Below are 23,535 nucleotides of genomic sequence, written 5' to 3'. Positions count from 1 at the left end.
AATAGGGTACGGAGGTCATCAGGTTAGATAAAAACAAAAGGACATCATTCGCATACAGTGTACTCTTGCGTGCCCTCGATCCCACTTCCGGAGCGGTTATGTGGACGTTCTGACGAATGGCCTCTGCCAGTGGCTCTATCACCAACGTAAACAACAGTGAGAGGGGGCAGCCTTGCCGACTACCCCTACCAATCCTAAAATTCCCAGACTTCACCCCGTTGGTGATGAGCACGGCCAAAGGGTGGCAATATAAAACCTCCACCCACCGAGCAAAGACCCCACCCAACCCAAACTGTTCTAAGACTTTCCCACTCTGAAGTTGCCCAGCTGCCTCCTGTATTTCCTGAACTGTCAAGGGGGCATTAAGGAGAGAGGCCTGTTCCAAGGTTACCCCTGGGAGGTCCAGGTTCTTAAAAAAGGGCTCCATTTTAGCCCTCCTGTCTTCGCAACCTTCAGACCAATACAATTCAGAGTAAAAGCTCCGAAAAGCCTCATAATCTTTTTAGCATCATATGTTAAGTCCCCGGCACTATCTCTGATTGCAGTAATGGAATGAGGAGCATTCTTAATCCTAGCCAGGTACGCTAAATACTTCCCTGGCCTATCCACCCTAGCCTTTGTCTAGCGAAAGCAAGTTCTTTGTTTGTGTTTTGTGTCAGTATTGAATTCAAGGCAGCCCAGAGGGCTATGATCCACTGTAGCTTAGTCACCGAAGACCATGCAAAATGTGTCTCAAGTAGGCGCTGCTGCTCCTCCTTCTATCATTTCCGGCTAGCCGAATAGGAAATAGGTAATCCCCTAGCAAACGCCTTAGCAGTCTCCTATAGCATAGACGGACTACTAGCCGTGCCTGAGTTGATAGTCAAGAATTCCTCAAATTTCTTCAAAACGTATTCCATAAATTTGGAATCCTTAAGGACAAGAAGGTCCAAACGCCAGTGCCACAAACCCAGCCCCTCACTCTTGGCCTTAACCTCCAAATATACCGCCACGTGATCAGAGATAGCTATATTCCCAATTTTAAAACCCATAATCAAATCCAGAAGGGCTGAGGGAGCCAGAAAGAGGTCAATCCTCGTGTGACATTTATGTGAGTTTGAAAAAAGGTGAAGTCCCTGGCGGTAGGGTGAAGACATCTTCAAATATCCACCAGACCAACTCCTTGCATAAGTCAACCACCTGCTTGGCCTGCGAAGAAATAGTTGGGGGCCCACAAGGCATCCTGTCCACTGTCGGATCCAAAAGACAATTAAAATCCCGCCCCAATAATAATGTGCCGTGTTCCACAGGCACTCAGCTTAGAGAAAGCACTAATCAAAAATTTGAGGGGATGTGCCGGTGGACAGTAGACATTTAAAATGCCACATTCCTCCCCATGTATCAGGGCTTTAATTATCACAAACCATCCCTGCTCATCTTTCACCTGATCTAATAATGTGAATGGCAGATTTTTCTCGATAAGTACCGCCACTCCCCTACTTTTAGTAGTAAAGGATGAAAAGAATGCCTGTTTATAACCCCCCTGTTGTAATTTCAGGTGTTCCCCATCATCAAGATGGGTTTCCTGCAACAAAGTGATATCAACCCTTTCTCTCTTAAGGCTAGAAAGCACTTTTTTTCCCTTTTAACAGGTGAATGACTTCCCTTGATGTTACAGGTGCACCATTTAATAAGACACTCAGCCATATCCCCAATCAGAGACCCTTGAACCCCTGGGAAGGAGAACCCTGCTTACAAAGTGATGAGCACAAGTAAATAAAGATCATAGAGTCAAAGAACTATATCTATAAAAACTACTCTATCATAACTATAAACAACCAATACTACCAAAAATTCTACAAAGAAAACCAACTATAAAACCTTGAATGGAAGACTCTTCCCCCTACCCACAGGGGGCACTCACCCTACCCATCCTCTCCTACACAGCTCCTTCAAATCCGGACTGTATCCCAGCCTAAGACTAGAAAAAAACAAGGAGATGATCCTTAAATCAACAGAAAAAACACAAAGTCAGGATGAGCAATCCACCCATCCCTGGCTTCATGTCATCCTACTTGTGACTAAAAGAGAAACAGAACAAACAAAAAAAGGGGAGACAACAAAGTACATCCACAAAATTTCCCATCCGAAAACCCAGTTATTAAAAAAAAGAACAACTTATTCCAAGTTTTTTATCCCCTTTTCCAAAAAAAATTATTAGGAAGAAAGAAAGGAATGAAAAAAGGAAGGGAAAACATGGGGAAAGAAGGAAAAGAGAACAAACATTAACTGTATTCTTCAGGCCAGTCCATCTATTTTAAAGTGTCTACAAAGTTTTTAGCTTTATCCGCTGAGTCAAATGTATAAACTGAGTCCTCGTGGCTGAAATGGAGCACTGCGGTGTATCTCATAGAGTACTGGATGCCCAGGTTCCTCAGCCTCTTTTTAACTTTAGCGAAGGATTTCCCCTTTTGAATTAAAGCTGCCGAGAAATCCTGGAAAAACATGATTTTTGACCCCTTGTACAGCAGTGCCTGTGGATCTTTTCCCAATAATCTAGAAGCTTCTATCACTTTTTGCTTGTCCTTATAAGAGTGGAAATGCACTAGGACCAGGCAGGGGGGCTGCACTAACCCTGACCTGTGCACTGCAACCTGATAAGCCCTTTCAATCTGCAGCCTGCTGGACTCGATGTGAAGGCCCAAAAACTTCGGCAGTCAGTGTTCAAAGCTGACTGGCTGCTCACCTTCAGGGAGCCCAATAATTCAGAAATTTATCCTCCCACCTCGATTTTCGAGGTCATCGATATGGTCTCGCAAGGCCCGCATCTCTCGCTCCAGCATCTGGATCCGACTGGATGAGGACTCTGTCGCAGCTTCCAAGGCCTTAGTTCAACCCTCCACCTCCTCCAGCCTCTCCCTGAGGCCCTGGATCTCCTGCTCATGCTCCTGCACCATGGATGCAATAGGTTGAACCTGGGCACGAATCTCCCCAATTACAGCCCCAACTTTCAAGGTACGTCTCTCCATCACCGCAGCCAATTCCCCAGAGTATGTCAGGTCCCCGGGGGGTTCAGGAGAGGCTACTGTTGCTGCTGTCTCTGGTACACCTGGTGCTGCAGGGGAGTGTCCTTCCTGTTGCTGTTTGCTCGCTCCCTTTCCCTTTGGCATCCTTCCCACTCCCAAATATTAACAAATATGTGTTCTGTAAGGTTTTAAACTAATAATTCCAATGCAAGAAAACCAGTATGCCTTGGTTGTTAGGCAGAGCTGTCCACAGCACTTCTACAGAATCACTGCAATTTTGCTGAGTCCCACAATTGAATGTTTTGAAAGGATGACTAGGTGTGTAGGACAGGGCAATGCTTTTTATGTATCCTCCTTGGACTTCAGCAAGGCTTTTGATCAGGTGTGATGTGGGAAACTGATAGCAAAGAGTGATGTCTGAGGGGTGTTTTTTTTCCCCAACTGCAAGTCTGTGTCCAGTCCAAAGGGGTTAGTTTTGGGGCCTTTGTTTTTTGTGCTTTATATAAATTAGACTTGATCAAGTTTGTAGTTAATACAAAAATTGGGATGGTAATAGTGATTACAGGAGATCTTTATGGGTTGATCAGTGGCAAATGGAATTCAATCCAGATAAATGCACTTGGGCAGGACAAACAAGGTAGGGCAATATGAGGTTGACGGTAGTGCCCTGGGAAACACCAAGGATCAGAGGGACCTTGATGCATGTTTACACTGGTTCCTTAAAATATAAGGACAGGTGTATAACGTGATTATGAAGGCATATAGTTTATTTGCCTTTATTAGCTGAGATTAAGAGCAAGGAGGTGGTGATGCTGGAACAGTATAAAACCTTGGTTAGTCCACAACTAGAGTATTGTATGCACTTCTGAAGTCCACATTATTAGAGTGATGTGAAAGCATTAGCGAGTGTGCAGAGATTTACCAGGGTGTTGTCTGGGCAGAAGAGTTTCAGTTATGAGAAAAGATTGGACAGACTGGGGATACTTTCTTTAAAGCAGAGAAGATTGAGATGGGACATAACAGAAATGTATAAAATTATGAAGGACATACCTTTCCACTTGATGGAGAAATCAATGATGAGGGGCATAGATTTTAAATAAGGGCAGAAGGTTTAGAGGCAATGTGAGGAAAAGCTTTTTTACTCAGAAGGTGGCGGGAATATGGAATTCGCTGCTTGTAAGGGTGGGAATGGCAGAAACCCTTATAACACTGAAGAGTATCTCCATGTACACTTGCAATGCCAAGACATACACAGTTCAGGTCCAACTGCGAGAAAATGAGGATTAGAATCGTTAGGGGGGGGCTGAAGGGTCCTTTTCTGTGCTGTAAATCTCTAGGACTCAAGGCCTGACCACAGAGCAACACTCCCTCAGTAAATGAATAAGTGACTGCAGAATACTTTGAATTATGGTTCCTTGTATTTGAACCATAAAAACCATGTTAAGTACATACAGTGAGTAAATAAAAAGGAAAATAGAATGCTGTTATTTTAAAGGAATGGTCAATAAAAATATGGAAGTCATGATGCAAATGTACAGGAAATTTGAAAATGCACATAGCACAGTTTTACCAAATTCTTTCATTTGATATGGGTATCACTGGCTGGGCCAGCAGTTATTGCTTGTCCCTAGTTGTCCTTGAAAAAGTGGTGGTGTTGCCTTCTTGAACAGATGCGGTCCATATGCTGTAGGTAGACCCACAATGCTGTAGAGAGAGAAATCAGGTTGTTCTTAAGTAAAGAACAATAAGTTCACAGAAAGTTCAATAAGTTGATTCCTGGGATGTAGAGTTGTTTTGAGTGTGTAGAAGAATGAAAGATGAAAACTGTACCAACTGAACGGCAAGGGACGATTTAGGACAAAGATCCCTCTGTTTCATGGAGTGGTGAAGGGTGTGAACATTGAAGGTGATGGATGCGGTGCCAATCAACCGGGGCTGCTTTGTCCTGGGTTTGAGTGTTGTGGGAGCTGCTCCATCCAGGCAATTTAGGGAGCATTCCATCACACTCCTGACTTGTGCCATATAGATGATGGACAGGCTTTGGGGATGGTGAGTTACTTGTTGCAATTTTCCCCGCCTCTGACCTTAAGCCCTTGTAGTTTAAGTATGTATATAGCTAGTCCAGTTCAGTTTCTGGTCACTGGTAACTCCCAAGATGCTGACAGTGGGGATTGACTGAAGTTAACACCATTGAGTGTCAAGAAGTGATGGTTAGATTTTCTCTTTTTGGAGATGGTCAATGCCTGGCACTTATGTGTTACAAGCAGAAAGTTAGGACTGCAGATGCTGGAGAGTCAGAGTCAAAAAGGGCTTACACCTGAAACATCAACTCTCCTGCTCCTCGGATGCTGTCTGACCTATTGTGTTTTTTCCAGTGCCACACATTTTGACTTGTGTGTTATTTATCATTGTCAATTCAAATCTGGATATTTGTCCAGATCTTGTTGGATTTGAACACGGACTGCTTCAGTATATCAGGAATTGCAAGTGGTGCTGAACATTGTGCAATTACCATCAAACATCCCCACTTCTCATCTTATACTAGAAGAAAGGTCATTGATGAAGGAGCTGGAGATGGTTGGGCCAAGGACACTACCCTGAGGAACTCCTACAGAGATAGCTTGGAGCTGAAATGGCTGACCTCCAACAACCACAACCATTTTCCTGTGTGCCAGGTGTGACCCCAACCACTGTAGAGTTTGCCCCCGATAACCATTGATCCCAATTTTGCTTGAGCTCCTTGATGCCACACTCAGTTGAATGCAGCCTTGATGTCAAGAGCTGTCATTCTCACCTTACCTCTGGAATTCAGCTCTTTTGTTCATGTTCGAACCAAGGCTGTAATGAGATGAGGGGACGAGTGGTCATGGTGGAACCCAAACTGGATGTCAGTGAGCAGATTATTGCTGAGCAGATTTTCAAGGAACGATTCCAAGCAGATTTACTACTGTGCTGTGCTGTGCTGGAGATCAGCAAGGACAGTCCTTGGTCAGTATTGACCAAGGACAGTGCCCCAGCCCTAGGGCAAATGCCAAGGGAACCCAAATACAGGGTCACAATGGAAATACCTCTGTAGCTGAGAAACATGGGTATGGAGTGGTGAAGATGCAGGTTAACTCACGATCTTACAGTCATAACCACTTCTTAACAAAGCCAAACAACCAAACTATTAATATAATGAGTTTAATACAGAAATGCACAAACAATAAAAAGATTAATTACATCAGTTGGGAACAATGATAAAGGGGGAGGGGAGATAGACAGAGGGAAAGAGGCACATGTTTTGTGCCTGTAATCCTCTCAGTGGACAGCTCTTGCAGTGCCTGTAAGAATTCCTTTAACTTGCTAAACATGGGGGAAATTCCATCAATCAGCAATACCTAGAGATTCAGGCTGGGGAAGAATTCAGTGTTCAATTATGGAATCCATTGCTTAGAAATTATGTGGAGTGTTAAAATAGGCAAGTCCCCTGTGCCGGATGGGATCTATCCGAGGATTCTCTGGGAAGTCAGGGAGGAGATTGCAGACTCTTTGGCTTTGATCTTTATATTGTCATTGTCAACAGGAATAGTGCCAGAAGACTGAAGGATAGCAAGTGTTGTCCCCTTGTTCAAGAAGGGGAATAGAGACAACCCTGGTAATTATAGACCAGTGAACCTTAATTCAGTTGTGGGTGAAGTGTTGGAAAAGGTTATAAGAGATAGGATTTATAATCATCTAGAAAGGAATAAGTTGATTAGGGATAGTCAACACCTCACAAACCTTATTAATTCCTTTGAGTTGGTGACCAAACAGGTGGATGAAGGTAAAATAGTTGATGTGGTGTATATGGATTTCAGTAAGGTGTTTGATAACGTTCCCCACAGTAGGCTATTGCAGAAAATACGGAGGCATGGGATTGAGGGTGATTTAGCAGTTTGGATCAGAAACTGGCTAGCTGGAAGAAGACAGAGGGTGGTGGTTGATGGGAAATATTCATCCTAGAGTTCAGTTACTAGTGATTGAACTGCAAGGATTTGTTTTGGGGCCACTGCTGTTCGTCATTTTTATAAATGACCTGGATGAGGTTGTAGAAGGATGGGTTAGTAAATTTGCAGATGACACTAAGGTCGATGGAGTTGTGGATAGTGCTAAAGGATATTGCAGGTGACAGAGAACTTAGGCAAGCTGCAGAGTTGGGCTGAGAAGTGGCGAATGGAGTTTAATGTGGAAAAGTGTGACGTGATTCACTTTGGAAGGAACAACAGGAATAAAGAGTATTTAGCTAATGGTAAAATTCTTGGTAATGTAGATGAGCAGAGAGATCTTGCTGTTCAGGTCCATAGATCTCTGAAAGTTGCTACCCAGGTTGACAGGGTTGTTTTGAAGACAGATTGTGTTAGTTTTTGTTGGTAGAGGGATTGAGTTTTGGAGCCACAAGGTCATGCTGCAGCTGTACAAAACACTGGTGCAGCTGCACCTGGAGTATCGTGTACAGTTCTGGTCACTGCATTATAGGAAGAATGTGGAAGCATTGGAAAGGGTGCAGAGGAGATTTACTAGGATGTTGCCTGGTATGGAAGGAAGATCTTATGAGGAAAGGCTGAGGGGACTTGAAGCTGTTTTCATTAGAGAGAAGAAGGTTGACAGGTGACTTAATTGAGACATGTAAGATAATCAGAGGGTTAGATAGGATGGACAGTGAGAGCCATTTTCCTCGGATGGTGATGACTAACACAACGGGACATAGCTTTAAATTGAGGGGTGATAGATATAGGACAGATGTCAGAGGTAGGTTCTTTACTCAGAGTAGTAGGGGAATGGAATGCAACAGTAGTAGACTTGGCAACTTTAAGGGCATTTAAGTGGTCATTGGATAAACATATGGATAAAAATGGAATAATGTAGGATAGATCAGCTTCAGATTGATTCATAGGTCGGCGCAACATTGAGGGCTGAAGGGCCTGTACTGCGCTATAATGTTCTATGGAGGCTGGGGGAAGGCTTCAGGAATGATGGCACAAGTGGTAAAACCTTATCTCAGGCTTTATCCTGAAACTCTTCTAAAATGTAACAATTCTCACCCACACATTCCAAACCCTGTGTAGACCAAGATTCCCTCTCAGATATCCCCAAAGCCCTGTCCAGACTAACACTCGTCTCACAGACTCCCGCAGACCCTGTCTAGACTAACACCATTATTACAGACCACCCAAAACCCTGCCCAGACTAACATCCTTCTCAAAAGCTCCCCCAGACCCTGACTAGACTAACAACCTTATCACAGACCACCCAAAACTCTGTCCAGACTAACACCCTTCTCACAGACTCCCCCAGACCCTATCTAGACTAACACCCTTCTCAGACGGCCCAGACCCTGTCTAGACTAACACCCTTATCACAGACCACCCAAAACCCTGTCCAGACTAATACCCTTCTCATAGATGCCCCAGACCCTGTCTAGACTAACACCCCTATCAGTGACATCCTCTAAAACTAAAACCCTCACGGCTAGCTCATCACATCAGGGCCTGGACAAGGTGTTGGAACTTGGCAGTCCCTGCTCTTGCTGCCAATACCTCTCCTAATGACCCCTCACCTCTCCCAAAAAATCCAGCCTGCACTTTCACTGTCTCTGTTTTGGCTGCTATCTGACCTTTGGCCTGATTAGAGTGGCCCAGTGGATCAGTGGTTAGCATTGCTGCCTCACAGCAGCAGGGACCCAGGGTCGATTCAACCTTTGGGCAACTGTATGGAGTTTGCACATTCTCCCTGTGTCTGTGTGGGTTTCCTCTGGTGGCTCTGATTGCTTCCCCAAGTCCAAAAATGTGCAGGTTAGCCTTGCAGAGTTAGGATGGGGGTGGGGGTGGTGGGTCTGAGTGGGATGCCCCCCCTAGAGAGTTGTGTGGACCTAATGGGCTGAATGGCCTGCCTTCCACACTGTAAGGATTTCACGATTCTATGTAGCAGCCACAACACCTGAGTGATGCTGCAAAGAAGCTCTCAGTGACTGAAGTTCTCCACCCTAGGGTCATGATCCAACACAGTGATCTGGCCACAGTCTGATTGGCTCAGTGGTCAGTGGGCCTTTGGTAGCAGAGATCTTGCACTGGCTTTCCTCCTGTCTGGTCAGATCCTGACACCTCACCAAGATTCTACCCACTGATTCTATTTTCAACTTCTACAGCCCTAAAATATTCCAATCCAGAATCCTTTAATAGATGTAAAAGCTCATCTCAGTGCTGTCTGCTCCCAATGTCACTGGGTCATGGCAGTGATGCTGCAAGCTCCCTGGCTGATGTTCATGTTGTGGTCCAACACTGGACCGGTCCCTAGTCCTCATGGCAGGACCTGTGGAGTTGGCAGGTGGGGCTGGCATGTCTGTTCACACAAAGGCCAGGCTGAGATTTCACCATCTTCCCCACCTTCCGAAGATTTTGGTTCAATCTCCACATGACATTCATTTTCTCAGAATGCTACTGCTATTTATAAAATACTACAATAACAATTTTATACAACGTTGATTCAAACTTGACAACAGAAAGAGTAAAAAGAGAAATAAATTTCAAACGATTGTTGATGTCAACGTGAACTGCATATTGTAGATATCTTTCATGCACGAGAGTAGCAGCGAATATAGTAGGTGCATTGATTATAGCTTGAACTAGGAGAATGTTCCCCACTGTAACTAGCAGCAGCAGCAATTCATATATAGATACGGGTTCTACTCAGTTTAAGTCTTAATTAGCAGCATTAGACTCCACATGATCCTTTAAAAAATTGCCAATTAGAAAGTTTTCTTCAGGAGCAGACACAAGCAAGCGTGTTACTAAAACCTGTGATGTGGTTTTGTAAATTCTTTTCCCCGTTTCTCTATAAATAAGGAATGTTTAATCATCCAGACAGAGCCTATTTAATACGGGACTGCATCTCAGTCAGAGATTCTCTTATATCCCACTCTTGACACAATGCAAACTCAGCTCCAATTATTCAGTTTTAGTCTCTTCCAGTATCTGCGGAAGGTTTTGGTCTTTCTTCAGAGAGACAGGTTTGGCCCCATTGGAAGGTTCCAAGGGTTTGGCCTCATTCGTGAGGTAGCTGCCCTTGTGTCGGTAATAGTAGAGGAACAGCAAGACCAATAGCGCGAGGATAACGAAGAGGATGACTGCTACAATGACTAGCACAGAACAGGACAGCAACAAGATTAGTGCAAAAATCAAAACACATCATTACAATTCATCCTGGTCCTGACCCTAGGACTAACCCCAAAATTGGATTACCCATTCTCAGAAAATATTCCAAATGTATGATTTTTTTTCACAGCTTTGGGTTAAAACATATTTGGTCAAACGAACAAAATGTATTTCCTAGCCCCAGAATCAGTTGTTAATCAGTTTCCTTGGCCTCAATCTTCCTTCTCCTTCCTTGCCCGTATCCTCTTGGTCTCAGAAACTTGGGTTTCTGCTCAAACAAAGATGGACAGGGTGAGGATGAAGGGGCCATTCTACCCCAGTAGCATTAAGCCCCAGTGAGGACACCAAAGCCCACTAACAAAGCAAACAAGACCCAAGGGACATCCTTCACAACCTCCCATGGGTTTGCTTTGTTTAACAGATGGCAGCAAGAAACAATGGTCCAGAGGTTAGGCTGCTGCCCACTGACCAAAGCCCAAGTTGTGCTCTGATGCTTGTTTCAGGCCCACAGCCAAACAGGGGCATGGAGGTTGAAGCAGGATGAGCTGAACACAGCACTGACAGTGAGGGAGAATGATCAGGACTCAAGTCAGAGCACAGAGCAATGAGACAGAAATAAAGAAAATCCTGTCAGTCTTGAGAAATGCATGGAAGGTTTTACAACTACATGATCAAACTTAAAATGACTGCAAGGTAACAGCTCAAAAATCTAAACAGGCTCCCACTAAAATTAACTTCCCACTACATCTCATAATAACAGGGACCCAGCCAGATCAGTACTCACCTCCAATGATAGCTCCAGTCAGGTAATCGTATCCAAATAGTGGAGTGCCTGAAAAGCAAAGCTTTTGGGTAATATTCCTACATTGGGACTCAGGCTGCACTATTCCATACTCCCCAACATACCATCAATCAGTCAACAACAGGGGGTGAGGGCGCAAGGGGCAACTAGACAGACAAAGGGGTGGAAGAAAGGGGCAGGCAGATGGGGAGGAGAGCAGCAAGGGGTGGAGGGAGAGGGACAGGGAAGGGGAGTGAGGGGCAGGAGGAGAGGGGAGGAGAGGGGAGTGAGGGGCAGGAAGAGAGGGGAGTGAGGCCAGGAGGGGAGGAGTGAGGGGCAGAGGGAGTGGAGTGAGGGATAGGGGGAGGAGATGGGGAAGGGGGAGGGGGATGGGAAAGGCGGAGGTGAAAGAACCAGAATGAAGGGATTGAAGGATATTCGGGGTGGGGGTGGGGGTGGGGGTGGGGGTGGGGGGTGGGGGGTGGGGGGTGGGGGGTGGGGAAGAGGAGGAGGAGGAAGTGAATGGGGCAGGGAAAAGATGGCACAGGAAGGGTGAGGAAGTAGGTTATTCTTCTAGAAGCTTAAAGTCCAAACACTGACAGTCAGGAATTATCTCTGAGGCTGTGGTCTTTGCAGGCTAAGCCAGCATTTATTGCCCATCCACGTCACTTTTGGTCTGGAGTCACATATTGGCCAGGCCAAGTAAGGATGGCAGATGTCCCCCCTTAAAGGGCATTACTGAACCAGGTTTTTCCTGGCAATTGACAACAATTTCATGGTCATCATTAGGTCATTTTGTTCATATATTTATTGAATTTAAATTCCACCATTTGCCATGACAGGATTTGAACCTGGGTTCCCAGAATGTTAGCTGGGTCTTGAGGCCATCAACTCCCCTAAGGTTCCACTTGTTCCTTACCTTCAAATGTTAGCCAGCGTCACCTCACTCATCCACTCCTGTACCCTACCTGTATCCCCATATCTATAACCACCCCCCCCATTCTCAGCTCTAAACTATTAGACTCACTTCCCCACACTCCCTCAACACTCTCCCCTTCTCTCTTCCCATTACCCACTCACTCACTCCCCCTCCCCCCTACACACACTGCCTACCTTCCCCCACACACCTCTCCCCATCCCTCCATTCTCTTCCCACCCCATACTCTCACTTACTCCCAACTTCCTCCACGATAGTCGCCCTGCCTGCCATCTCTCTCTCCCCTATTTTACCCACTTCCACTGCCTGTCCTCTCTCTCCCACTCATCCTTTCCCCCCCACTCCCCCTTTCCCTACCTACTCTCTTCCCCTCTTTTCCCACTCTCCCTGCCTGTCCTCCTCCACTTACCCCCCTCCTGCCTGCCCTGTCTTCCCCACCCAATAACTCTCCCGCTCGCCCCCTCTTTCCCCTTACCCTGTCTCTCCGCCTTCACTCCTTCTCTCCACCTACCTTCCCCCCCTTCCTCCAATCCACCCTCCATCCATACCCCTATCCACTGTCACATTCCCTGCTAAGCCCTAGCCCAGTGTTAAGTGCAAAAATCCAGATCAGCCGTTGCTACATTAAAAAGCTGATGAAATGATGGCTCTTGATGCATCTAAAAAATGAACATTGAGATTGTGATGGTGCTTCTGTACCTGGCTGCGGAGCCCAAGGATCTTCATCCAGAAGGACTGACGACAGAATTATGGGGACAGCCCCACAGTTTGATTCCACCAACTCCCCCAAAACCTCCACAGTCTGATTGGTGTTTGTTCTCAGGGCTGCCTTTAATGGGGCAATTCCATTGAAGTTGACTCCAGCCAAGCACCCAGTGAAACCTGGACTGTTAAACCGCTGGATCTCAGGGTCCAGAACACCTATCTCTGTAGGAAATCAGTGAAGTAAGAGAGATTAGCATAGACAGCAAGGGCTGACTTTCATTCTCAGATCACATTCAAACTTATTCTTCTCTTCAAAGGGAAATAAATGAATCAATCAACTTCTCTTCCAAAAGGTGGCTATCACATTGGATCCCAGGTCATGGTCTATTGTAGAATTCAGACTGTTTTCAACAATTACCAAATTTGACTTGATTACACAAACAAGGAATTAAACACAATTCTGATTGTGATAAGTTGTCAAACAGCTTCTCGAGGGAGGAGGCAATATGCTCCTGGTCTTTCTTGTCACAATATCTAGAATTTACAAGGCCAGGGGATAATTTCTTAAGGGAACCATATTGGAGTCAAGAAGCTGAGGCATAATCTAAAAATGAGAGCCAACCTTTTAGGAGGGAAATTAAGAAAACAATTTCACACATGACCTGACCCTCAGCACTGACCTTGCGCCAATGCAGCACTCCCTCAGTACTGACCTTCCGATATTGCAACGCACCCTCAGCACTGACCCTCCGACAGTGCTGTGCTCCCTCATAACTGACCCTCCAACAGTGCAGCTGAGATATATTGAGCGTCATGTTATCAAACAAGAATAATGTACACTTTTATACAATAATAAACTGTAAAAATTTGAAAAATGTACATCTTTTAAAGTGTAACATGCTGGGCAGCTGGAAGGAAAGATACGGCTGAGTCAAGGACCAGCTGAGATCAGGATGAACAGAGAAGGTGCAGAGAACGAGAGCCTCACCCATCACTCGACCCAGGAAAAGGGACCTCGGTGAATCAAAATTCTTATCGCCCCAGAGAGAAATCTTGTCACGGACAATCGGACGGTCATCCACCTGAGGGAAAATCAGAATTGGACACCGTTAAACATAAAGCCTTGCTCCTCATGGACTGTTAGAGGCTGCATGGAGCCAGCGACTGCTGGTGGCACCCATGGAGCAGGATAGGAGAAGCTGGGGTGTCAGGGGGAGCGGAGGGGATTGTCAGAAGGAGGGGAGGGGAGAATTGTGGAGGCATAGGGGGAAAGAGTGTTGAGGGCAGTGGAGTGTCAGAGGTGAGGAGTATTGGGTGGGCTGAGGAATGTTGGAGGGGGTGGGTGGTGCTGGGGAGGAGGGAGCTTGTTGAATGGAGGAGGAGAAGGGGAGGGTCGGGGGGCCAGTGTCAGAGGGAGGGGTTACACAGCACTGTGCCATGGGCTGTCTGGTTATACTGTGAGTGGTTATACCTGTGTGTAGATGTCCCGGTCTCGCCGGGTGATGTTGACCCAATGAGCTTTGTCGTCAGCCACATTGTCCTTGACCAGGATCCTGGTGTATGGGTTGGGGAAGGAGCCGAGCTGGTACCGAAGCACCAAGCTCCCTGTCAGGGACAGAGGCAAGAGACTAATTGTAAAGATGGTCCAACATAATCATTCAGCAGCCGACACAAGATGTTGACCCAATGGCAAGAGCTGAAATCCAGAACACTCAGCAGAGCTCAGGAGCAGAGGGATCCTTGGGATGGGGGAAGGGGATCCCGCGGGCTGGGTGCTGACAGAGAGAGTACACAATCATGTAACTGAACCACTTTTAATTATTTCCAATTGTATTGATAGGAGGAAATGGTAGCAGAAACCAGCTTACTTTAACTATCAGGGATATTGAAAATACAGGCATGTCTGATTGGTCATCTTTTCACTTTCACTGGTTTCCCTTCACATTTACAGAAACAGCAGAGAAAGTCAGACATGACAGAATTACACATGACAGGCTTTTTAATCTGTCTGAGTGTTAATATTAGTGTCAACACGCATATCGAGCTTCATCAACCAATGAATATAGTTATACTAACCATGCAATTCTTTTAGGTATTCACTTACCATCATGTTTGATGATCACAGCAAGATAATCTCTGGAGAAGGAGCTGATGTACATGAGGACACTTGGTGTCTGTGACGTCTTGAAACTGAAGATAATTTCCTCACTGGTCGAGTTAAAACTGTGACTGAGTGGAACCATCATATTTGCAAATGCTCCTGCTGCTGCTGTGAACGGTGTTTGGAAACCGTAACGAACATAGGTTCCTGGTTCAAAATACCCACCAATAACTGGAAACAGACACATCACAGTCAATACCAGGAAGAACAGTCAGCATTTTCACAGGCTTCTCTGTTTATTATTCAATAAACATTAAGGAATTAGCTTTTCGTTCCCAACATTTGCTAATAGGACTACTGCTTTTTAAAAAATATATACTGAAACTTTTAAAAGCCACAACTCTAAAATTGATCCGTCCAGTGATTTATTTTCATGTACATGCAGTCCTGGGACTGTGTTGCGACATTTCATGTTATAGCCTGAATGGTTCTTGATGAGAGATCTCCAGAGATGCCCCAGACAGCCTTTATCAAGTGCAAGTGCCTTGAATCTATCCACACATGACAGGGACAGAGGTGCAAGAGGCTACATCAGAGGGATGTTTTGAAGATGTTTTTGAAAATGGTCAAAGATATTGGATGTAGGTTTGCTCGCTGAGCTGGAAGGTTCATTTCCAGACGTTTCGTCACCCTACTAGGTAACATCGGGGGGTGTCCAGGAGAGGCTGCTGCTGCTGCAGTCCCTGGCGTGGTAGGTGCTGCAGGGGAGTGTCCTTCCTGTTGCTGTTTGCTCGCTCCTTTTCCTTTTGGCATCCTTCCCACTCCCAAATATTAACAAATATGTGTTCTGTAAGGTTTTAAACTAATAATTCCACCACATAAGTTGGCCAGGGGTGGCAAAAAACACCAGTATGCCTTGGCTGTTAGGCAGAGCTGTCCACAGCAGTTCTACAGAATCACAGCCATCTTGCTGAGTCCTCACACACTTGTTGTTAGGCATTTAACTTTGTTTCAAAATCAGAAAATTCCAAAGTCCATAAAAGCATCGAGCAGCTTTGGAGAGGTTACAATGTATTAATGACATCAACTTGGATCCACAAGGTATAACTTCAAAATTTTCAAATAACTATCAACTTAGAATTATCCTCAACTTTGAGGAGGACAGCATTGCCTTATACGTACAGGTTGAGAATACGAGAGGATAAAAGTCATTATTTTGTTATACAAAGCCCTGGTTAGGTCACACCTAGAGTAATGTGAGTAGTTCTGTACTGCAGACCTTAGGATACTGATTTTGGAGGGAGGTGTGGGTGAATTCACCAACCTGGAATTTACAAGCTTGATGGGATGACTCAAGTTGTCAAAGTATTTAAGGGGATCAGTTAAGTCAATAGAGAGAAACTATTTGCACTGGTTGGGGAGTCAAGGACTTGGTGTGTGGGGATTTTAGCTTAAAATTAGAACTGGGTTTTTCAGGCATAAAACTAGGAAACACTTTGACAAACAATAGGTGATGGTTTTGAATTCTCTTCCGCAAACAGCAGCTGATGCTCAATTAAATGTAAACATTTGATGACAGACGCAGGTATTTTGCTGGTAACAGGAGATACATGGGGCAGGAGACGGGTATAGGAGCAGAAAAGTGAGTATATGGGGGGGGGGGGCAGGTTGGTATGTAGGGGGATAAGCGAGGTTAATGGGAGGGGAAGGTTAGTATATGGAGTTAGATCAAGATCAGTAATAAGCCCACTGAACTGTGAAACATGCTCAAGGAGTTGAAGGGGCAATCTCAGTTCCTACATTCTAATGAAGTTCCTTGGGACAGCAGATATATGGGAATGCCACCCCCCTCAAAGTCCCCTCCACGCCACATGCCATCCTGGCTTGGAAATATCTCATTGTTCCTTCACGGTCGCTGGGTAAAATTCCTGGAATTCCCATCCTAATGGCATTGTGAGTCTTGGTACAGCATGTGTGCTCCAGTGGTTTAAGAAGGCAGCTCACCCCCGTGGATAGTGGTTGGTTGTTGGTAAGTGGTAGTTTTTGTGATGGAGGGTTCAAATGTTTCTTACAGGATTGTCAAGAGGAGATTGGAAAGAGCGGGAACAGTACATAGAAAACTGATCACAAGAACAGCTTACACAAAGAGGAAGGCAAGTTGGATCGTCATTATTTTAGTTGGTATAGGGATGAGAGAATAGGGTGGGTCTCAAAGATGATTTGGAATCAGGGGAGGAAATGAAGAGAGGTTAGCAAAAGAACTAGAGAAAGATACAGAATAATGTAGTTGATTTAGAAGTCAGTACCTTTATGGCAGTACATCCCATCAAAGGCGCTGGAATTACAGTCACAGCTGTATGTGCTATATCGCTCAATGCATCTGCCTCCGTTCTGACACAGCACCTCAGTACTGTTGCACTCTCCCACACAGCCTGCATTCACCCCCTCTGTAATGTTAGCTTCCCGCTCCAGGTTCAAGATTTCTCCATTCATTCGGAGACCACGCAGGCAGCCAAAAAATGCATTCAGCCGATACTCGGCAGCTCCTGTCACATTAAACAACAAGAGGCTCAGTAGGAGTTGACAGGAGAGTGAGAGACATGTCAACTGAGAGAGATACATACAAACCACCTCCCAAGAAACAGGCTGTAGTGAGGTGAAGTAAAGATGCCTTCAGAATTAAGCCCTTACCAAAGGGTCTCATGTAACAAAAAGAAGATTAGAAATAAAATTACAATGAGCAAAATCAAACATTTGGAATACAGGATGGTTCCAAACACAACCAGCCTCATTAACAAAACTTAGCTGAAAAATTAGATTAGATTAGTTTAGATTACTTACAGTGTGGAAACAGGCCCTTCGGCTCAACAAGTCCACACCGACCTGCCAAAGCGCAACCCACCCATACTCCCACATCTACCCCTTACCTAACACTACGGGCAATTTAGCATGGCCAATTCACCTGACCTGCACATCTTTGGACTGTGGGAGGAAACCGGAGCACCCGGAGGAAACCCACGCAGACACGGGGGAAGAATGCACAAACTCCACACAGTCAGTCGCCTGAGGCAGGAATTGAACCCGGGTCTCTGGCACTGTGAGGCAGCAGTGCTAACCACTGTGCCACCGTGCCGCCCAAAAATGTGTTGCTGGAAAAGCGCAGCAGGGCAGGCAGCATCCAAGGAGCAGGAGAATCGACGTTTAGGGCGTAAGCCCTTCTTCAGGAATAACGTAGTCCGGAGTCCGTGCAGGGTCAGTCGGTTCCATAGACAGGTGCTGAGGAAGGAGATGTGGCTGTGGTAGCGAGACTGTTTGAGGACGTGGCTGAAGAGCTTCAGGGCAGAGGAGATGTCTGGGGGGTGCTTATGTCCGAAATGTCGATTCTCCTGCTCCTTGGATGCTGCCTGACCTGCTGCGCTTTTCCAGCAACACATTTTTCAGCTCTGATCTCCAGCATCTGCAGTCCTCACTTTCTCCTCATTAACAAAACTCGCCAACTTGTTGCCTTCACATGGGGGTACAGATTATTTTCCACCAGATAACTGCTGATCACACCCTCATAAATCCAGAAATTCTCCAGCTCAGGAACATTAAAATCTCCTCCCAACATTACTCTAATCCAGTGAGAATTTCAATTCCAATTGTCAGAATAGAATTCAATCATCAGCTGCCAAAAACTGAGCAGGCACTGGGTCCCAGTTTGATTTTGAGACTTACCCACAAACAGTGGCCTGTCCAGCTCTAGGGATACATAGCTTTGTGGTGGCGCCTCTCTCAGTCGCCATGGTGACTCATCCAGCCGTAGACGGGCAAATTTCACATTGATCTCTGCCTCCAGAAAGTGCCAAGCATCATCATTCAGAGGGCTTTCTGACTCTACCTGTAGTTCCTCTGGGCCATCACCCACATCAAAGTAGAATGCAACCACCTTCTCTGCTGCAAAACACCATGGTAAAGGGTCACTGACTGAACATGGAGATAGATGGGGGAGGGGAGGATCAAATGATGAACCTTAGTTCTAGAGGTCCCCGTTGACCCTGGGGATCACAGGGTCACAAGCGCAGCAGATCAATCTCCATATGTTGAACTTGATAGTAAAAGATTTTCAGAGCCTTACAAGAATTTTATTATGAACCTACAGTTGGGCACAAACACCAGTTTCCATCTTTCCCTTCTAATGTCTTTCTTTGACGAATAGCCAAACCCCACTGGGAAGATCTCAGCTCTTTTATTAGATCTAAGATAGGCTTAGGGTTAGGTTTGCTGAAAGGGGAGATAAGACACCCCAGTCCCTGTAGGACCCACCTCAGAACTTAGCTCCTCCTTTGATGCCTGTGTTACAAACACTACCATCCAGAGGCAGTACAACAACTGAAGGTGAGGGAGGGAATTTTTCTTTTCTATGCAGAGATGCTATTATACCTCTGAGCTTTTTTTAAACAGCTAACCAATCATTTGAGTTTCTAATTTAATGGACAATTTACAAACTCCAATTCCCTGGGGTCAGAGGTCCCACACTGATTAAATCTCTGGGAAAAGGAGACATGGGGAATAGGTCAGTTGGGAGTTCAGAAGCTCACTCTGTCTGTTTCATTGGTCAGTATTTTGTTTCTATAATCCAGTTTTGTTAAAGCTCTTTTATTTTCCCAATCTACAATTGCAAATAATAACACTCACATTTCAGTTCCAGACGGATGAAGTTTCTAAATCCGGAATTCTCCAGAAAGACACCATGGGACGATGTTGTTTTGAAATAAAGTGAGATGTCAGCACTAGGCCCGGGATTGAAGCTCGGAAATTGAAGATAATTCCCTGAAACAAACGAGGCCATGTTCCAGGAACCCCCTGTGGAGAAGGAAACAGCTCAGTGTGAGACTAGGGAACAGCGGTGTCAGTAACATTACACACACCACACACACACACCAACACACACACACACCCCCACCCACACACACTACCCACACCATACACACACACACACACCACACACACACACACATAAACACACACACACACACAACCACCCACCCACACACACACCACACACACACCACACACAACCACCCACACACACACACCACACACACACCACACACAACCACCCACACACACACACAACCACCCACACACACACACAACCACCCACACACAACCACCCACAGACACACACAACCACCCACACACACACACAACCACCCACACACACACAACCACCCACACACACACACAACCACCCACACACACACACAACCACCCACACACACACACACACACAACCACCCACACACACACACAACCACCCACACACACACACACACAACCACCCACACACACACAACCACCCACACACACACACAACCACCCACACACACAAACCACCCACACACACACAACCACCCACACACACACAACCACCCACACACAACCACCCACAGACACACAACCACCCACTCCACACAACCACCCACACACACACACCCCACACCCCCACACCACCCCCACCCCCCCCACACACACACCTCACCCCCCCCACACACCCCCACACCCCACCACACAGACCCCACCCCCCACACACCCCACCCCCCCACACCCCACACACACACCCCACCCCCCACACCCCACCCCTCCCCACACACACCCCACCCCCACAGCCACCACACCCCACCCCCGCCACACCCCACCCCCACACCCCACCCCCACCCCACCCCCCCAAACACACCCCACCCCCACCCCCCCCACACACACTCCACCCCCACCCCACCCCCACACCCCACCCCCACCCCCACCCCACCCCCCCACACACACCCCCCACCCACACACTCCCCCACCCACCCCAAACACACCCCACCCCCCCACACACCCCACCCCCACCCCCCCCACACACCCCACCCCCAACCCCCCCCCACACACACCCCACCCCCAACCCCCCCCCACACACACCACCCCCACCCCACCCCCACACACACCCCACCCCCACCCCACCCCCACACACACACCCCACCCCCACCCCACCCCCACACCCCACCCCCTCCCACACACACACATCCCACCCCCACCCCCCCCACACACCCCACCCTCCACCCCCACCCACCCTCCACCCCCATCCCCCCCCCACCCCCACACCCCACCCACAACCCACCCCCACACACACCCCACCCCCACTCCACCCCCCCACACACACACCCCCCACCCCCCACACACACCCCACCCCCACACCCCACCCCCCCACACACCCCACCCCCCCCACACACACCCCACCCCCCCACACACACCCCCACCCCCCCCACACACACACCCCACCCCCCCCCCACACACCCCCCCCCCCACACACACACCCCACCCCCCCACACACCCCACCCCCCACACACACCCACCCCACACACCCACCCCCCCACACACACCCCACCCCCCCACACACACACCCCACCCCCCACACACACACCCCACCCCCCCACACACACACCCACCCCCCACACACACGCCACCCCCACACACGCCACACCGCCACCCCCCACACACCCACACACACCCCACCCCCCACACACACCCCACCCCCCCCACACCCCACACACACCCCACCCCCCCCACACCCCACACACACCCCACCCCCCCCCACACCCCACACACACCCCACCCTCCCACACACACCCCAGCCCCCCACACACCCCACCCCCCCACACACCCCCCAGCCCCCCACACACACCCCACCCCCCCACACACACCCCACCCCCCCACACACACCCCACCCCCTCCCCCACCCCACCCCCCCCCCCCCCCCCCCCCCCCCCCCCCCCCCCACACACCCCCACACCCTCCCACACACACCCCAACCCCCCCACACACCCCACACACACCCCACCCCCCCACACACCCCACACACACCCCACCCCCCACACACCCCCCACACACCCCACCCCCCCACACACCCCCCCCCACACACCCCAACCCCACACACACCCCACACACACCCCACTCCCCCACACACACCCCACCCCCCACACACACCCCACCCCCCCACACACACCCCACCCTCCCACACACACCCCACACCCCCACACACACCCCACCCCCCCCCCCCCACACCCACCCCCCACACACACCCCACACACAGGCCCCACCCCCCCCTCACCACCCCCCCACCCCCCCACACACCCCACCCCACCCACACACACACACCCCACCCCCCCCACACACACCCCCCCCCACCCCCCCCACACACACCCCACCCCCAACCCACCCACACACACACCCCACCCCCAACCCCCCCCACACACCCCACCCCACCCCCACACACACCCCACCCCCACACACACACCCCACCCCACCCCACCCCCACACCCCACCCCCTCCCACACACACACATCCCACCCCCACCCCCCCCACACACACCCACCCCCATCCCCACCCACCCTCCACCCCCATTCCCTCCCCAACCCCCACACCCCACCCCCACACACACCCCACCCCCACTCCACCCCCCCACACACACACCCCACTCCACCCACCCACACACCCCCCACCCCCACACACACCCCCCACCCCCCACACACATCCACCCCCCCACACACACCCCCACCCCACACACCCCCCACACACCCCACCCCCACACACCCTACCCTACCCCACCCACACACACCCCACCCCTACCCCACCCACACACCCCACCCCTACCCCACCCACACACCCCACCCCTACCCCACCCACACACCCCACCCCTACACACCCCACCCCTACCCCACCCACACCCACCCCCACCACACACCCCACCCCACCCCCACACACCCCACCCCACCCCCCCAAACACACCCCACCCCCACCCCGCCCACACACACTCCACCCCTACCCCACCCCCACCCCACCCCCCCACACACTCCACACACACACATCCCACCCCCACCCCCCCCACACACCCCCACCCGCATCCCCACCCACCCTCCACCCCCATCCCCCCCCACACACACCACCCCCACCCCCCCCACACACACCCCACCCCCAACCCACCCACACACACACCCCCACCCCCAACCCCCCCCCACACACACACCCCACCCCCACCCCCACACACACCCCACCCCACCCCACCCCCACACCCCACCCCACCCCACCCCCACACCCACCCACACACACATCCCACCCCACCCCCCCACACACACCCCACCCCCATCCCCCACCCACCCTCCACCCCCATCCCCCCCCACCCCCACACCCCACCCACAACCCACCCCCAAACACACCCCACCCCCACACACACCCCACCCCCACCCACCCCCCCACACACACACCCCCCACCCCCCCCACACACACACCCCCCACCCCCCACACACCCCACCCCCCCACACACACACCCCACCCCCCCACACACACCCCACCCCCCACACCCCCCACCCCCCCACACACCCCACCCCCCCACACACCCCACCCCCCACACACCCACCCCCCCACACACACACCCCACCCCCCCACACACCCCACACACACGCCACCCCCCCACACACCCCACACACACCCCACACACCCCACCCCCCCACAAACCCACACACCCCACCCCCCACAACACACCCCACCCCCCCACACACACCCCACCCCCCCCACACACACCCCACCCCCCCCCACCCCACACACCCCACACACACCCCACCCTCCCACACACACCCCAGCCCCCCACACACCCCACACACACCCCCCACACACCCCACCCCCCCACACACCCCCAGCCCCCCACACACCCCACACACACCCCACCCTCCCACACACACCCCAGCCCCCCACACACCCCACCCCCCCACACACCCCCCAGCCCCCCACACACCCCACCCCCCCACACACACCCTCAC

General features: G+C 49.6%; 1 protein-coding gene across 1 annotated transcript in view; it reads right to left on the bottom strand.

Moving 5' to 3' along the window:
• Positions 1 to 6,174: 6,174 nt before the first annotated feature.
• The window catches only part of cntnap1 (contactin associated protein 1), a 68,951-nt gene continuing 51,590 nt past the window's right edge, over positions 6,175 to 23,535 (bottom strand). The window contains exons 16-24 of the mRNA XM_072561153.1: positions 19,379 to 19,546; positions 18,419 to 18,637; positions 17,008 to 17,247; positions 14,705 to 14,932; positions 14,072 to 14,205; positions 13,589 to 13,682; positions 12,595 to 12,822; positions 10,962 to 11,009; positions 6,175 to 10,161 (exon numbers count right to left, since the gene is read on the bottom strand). Coding sequence (XP_072417254.1) covers positions 9,971 to 10,161; positions 10,962 to 11,009; positions 12,595 to 12,822; positions 13,589 to 13,682; positions 14,072 to 14,205; positions 14,705 to 14,932; positions 17,008 to 17,247; positions 18,419 to 18,637; positions 19,379 to 19,546 — 1,550 coding nt within the window. The 3' untranslated portion in view covers positions 6,175 to 9,970. The remainder of the gene's footprint in view (positions 10,162 to 10,961; positions 11,010 to 12,594; positions 12,823 to 13,588; positions 13,683 to 14,071; positions 14,206 to 14,704; positions 14,933 to 17,007; positions 17,248 to 18,418; positions 18,638 to 19,378; positions 19,547 to 23,535) is intronic.

This window comes from Chiloscyllium punctatum, chromosome 42 (assembly GCF_047496795.1).
Source record: "Chiloscyllium punctatum isolate Juve2018m chromosome 42, sChiPun1.3, whole genome shotgun sequence".
Classification (NCBI taxonomy): Eukaryota; Metazoa; Chordata; class Chondrichthyes; order Orectolobiformes; family Hemiscylliidae; genus Chiloscyllium; species Chiloscyllium punctatum.
The sequence above is the reverse complement of the archived record's forward strand: the minus strand, read 5'-3'. Positions and strand labels throughout refer to the sequence as shown.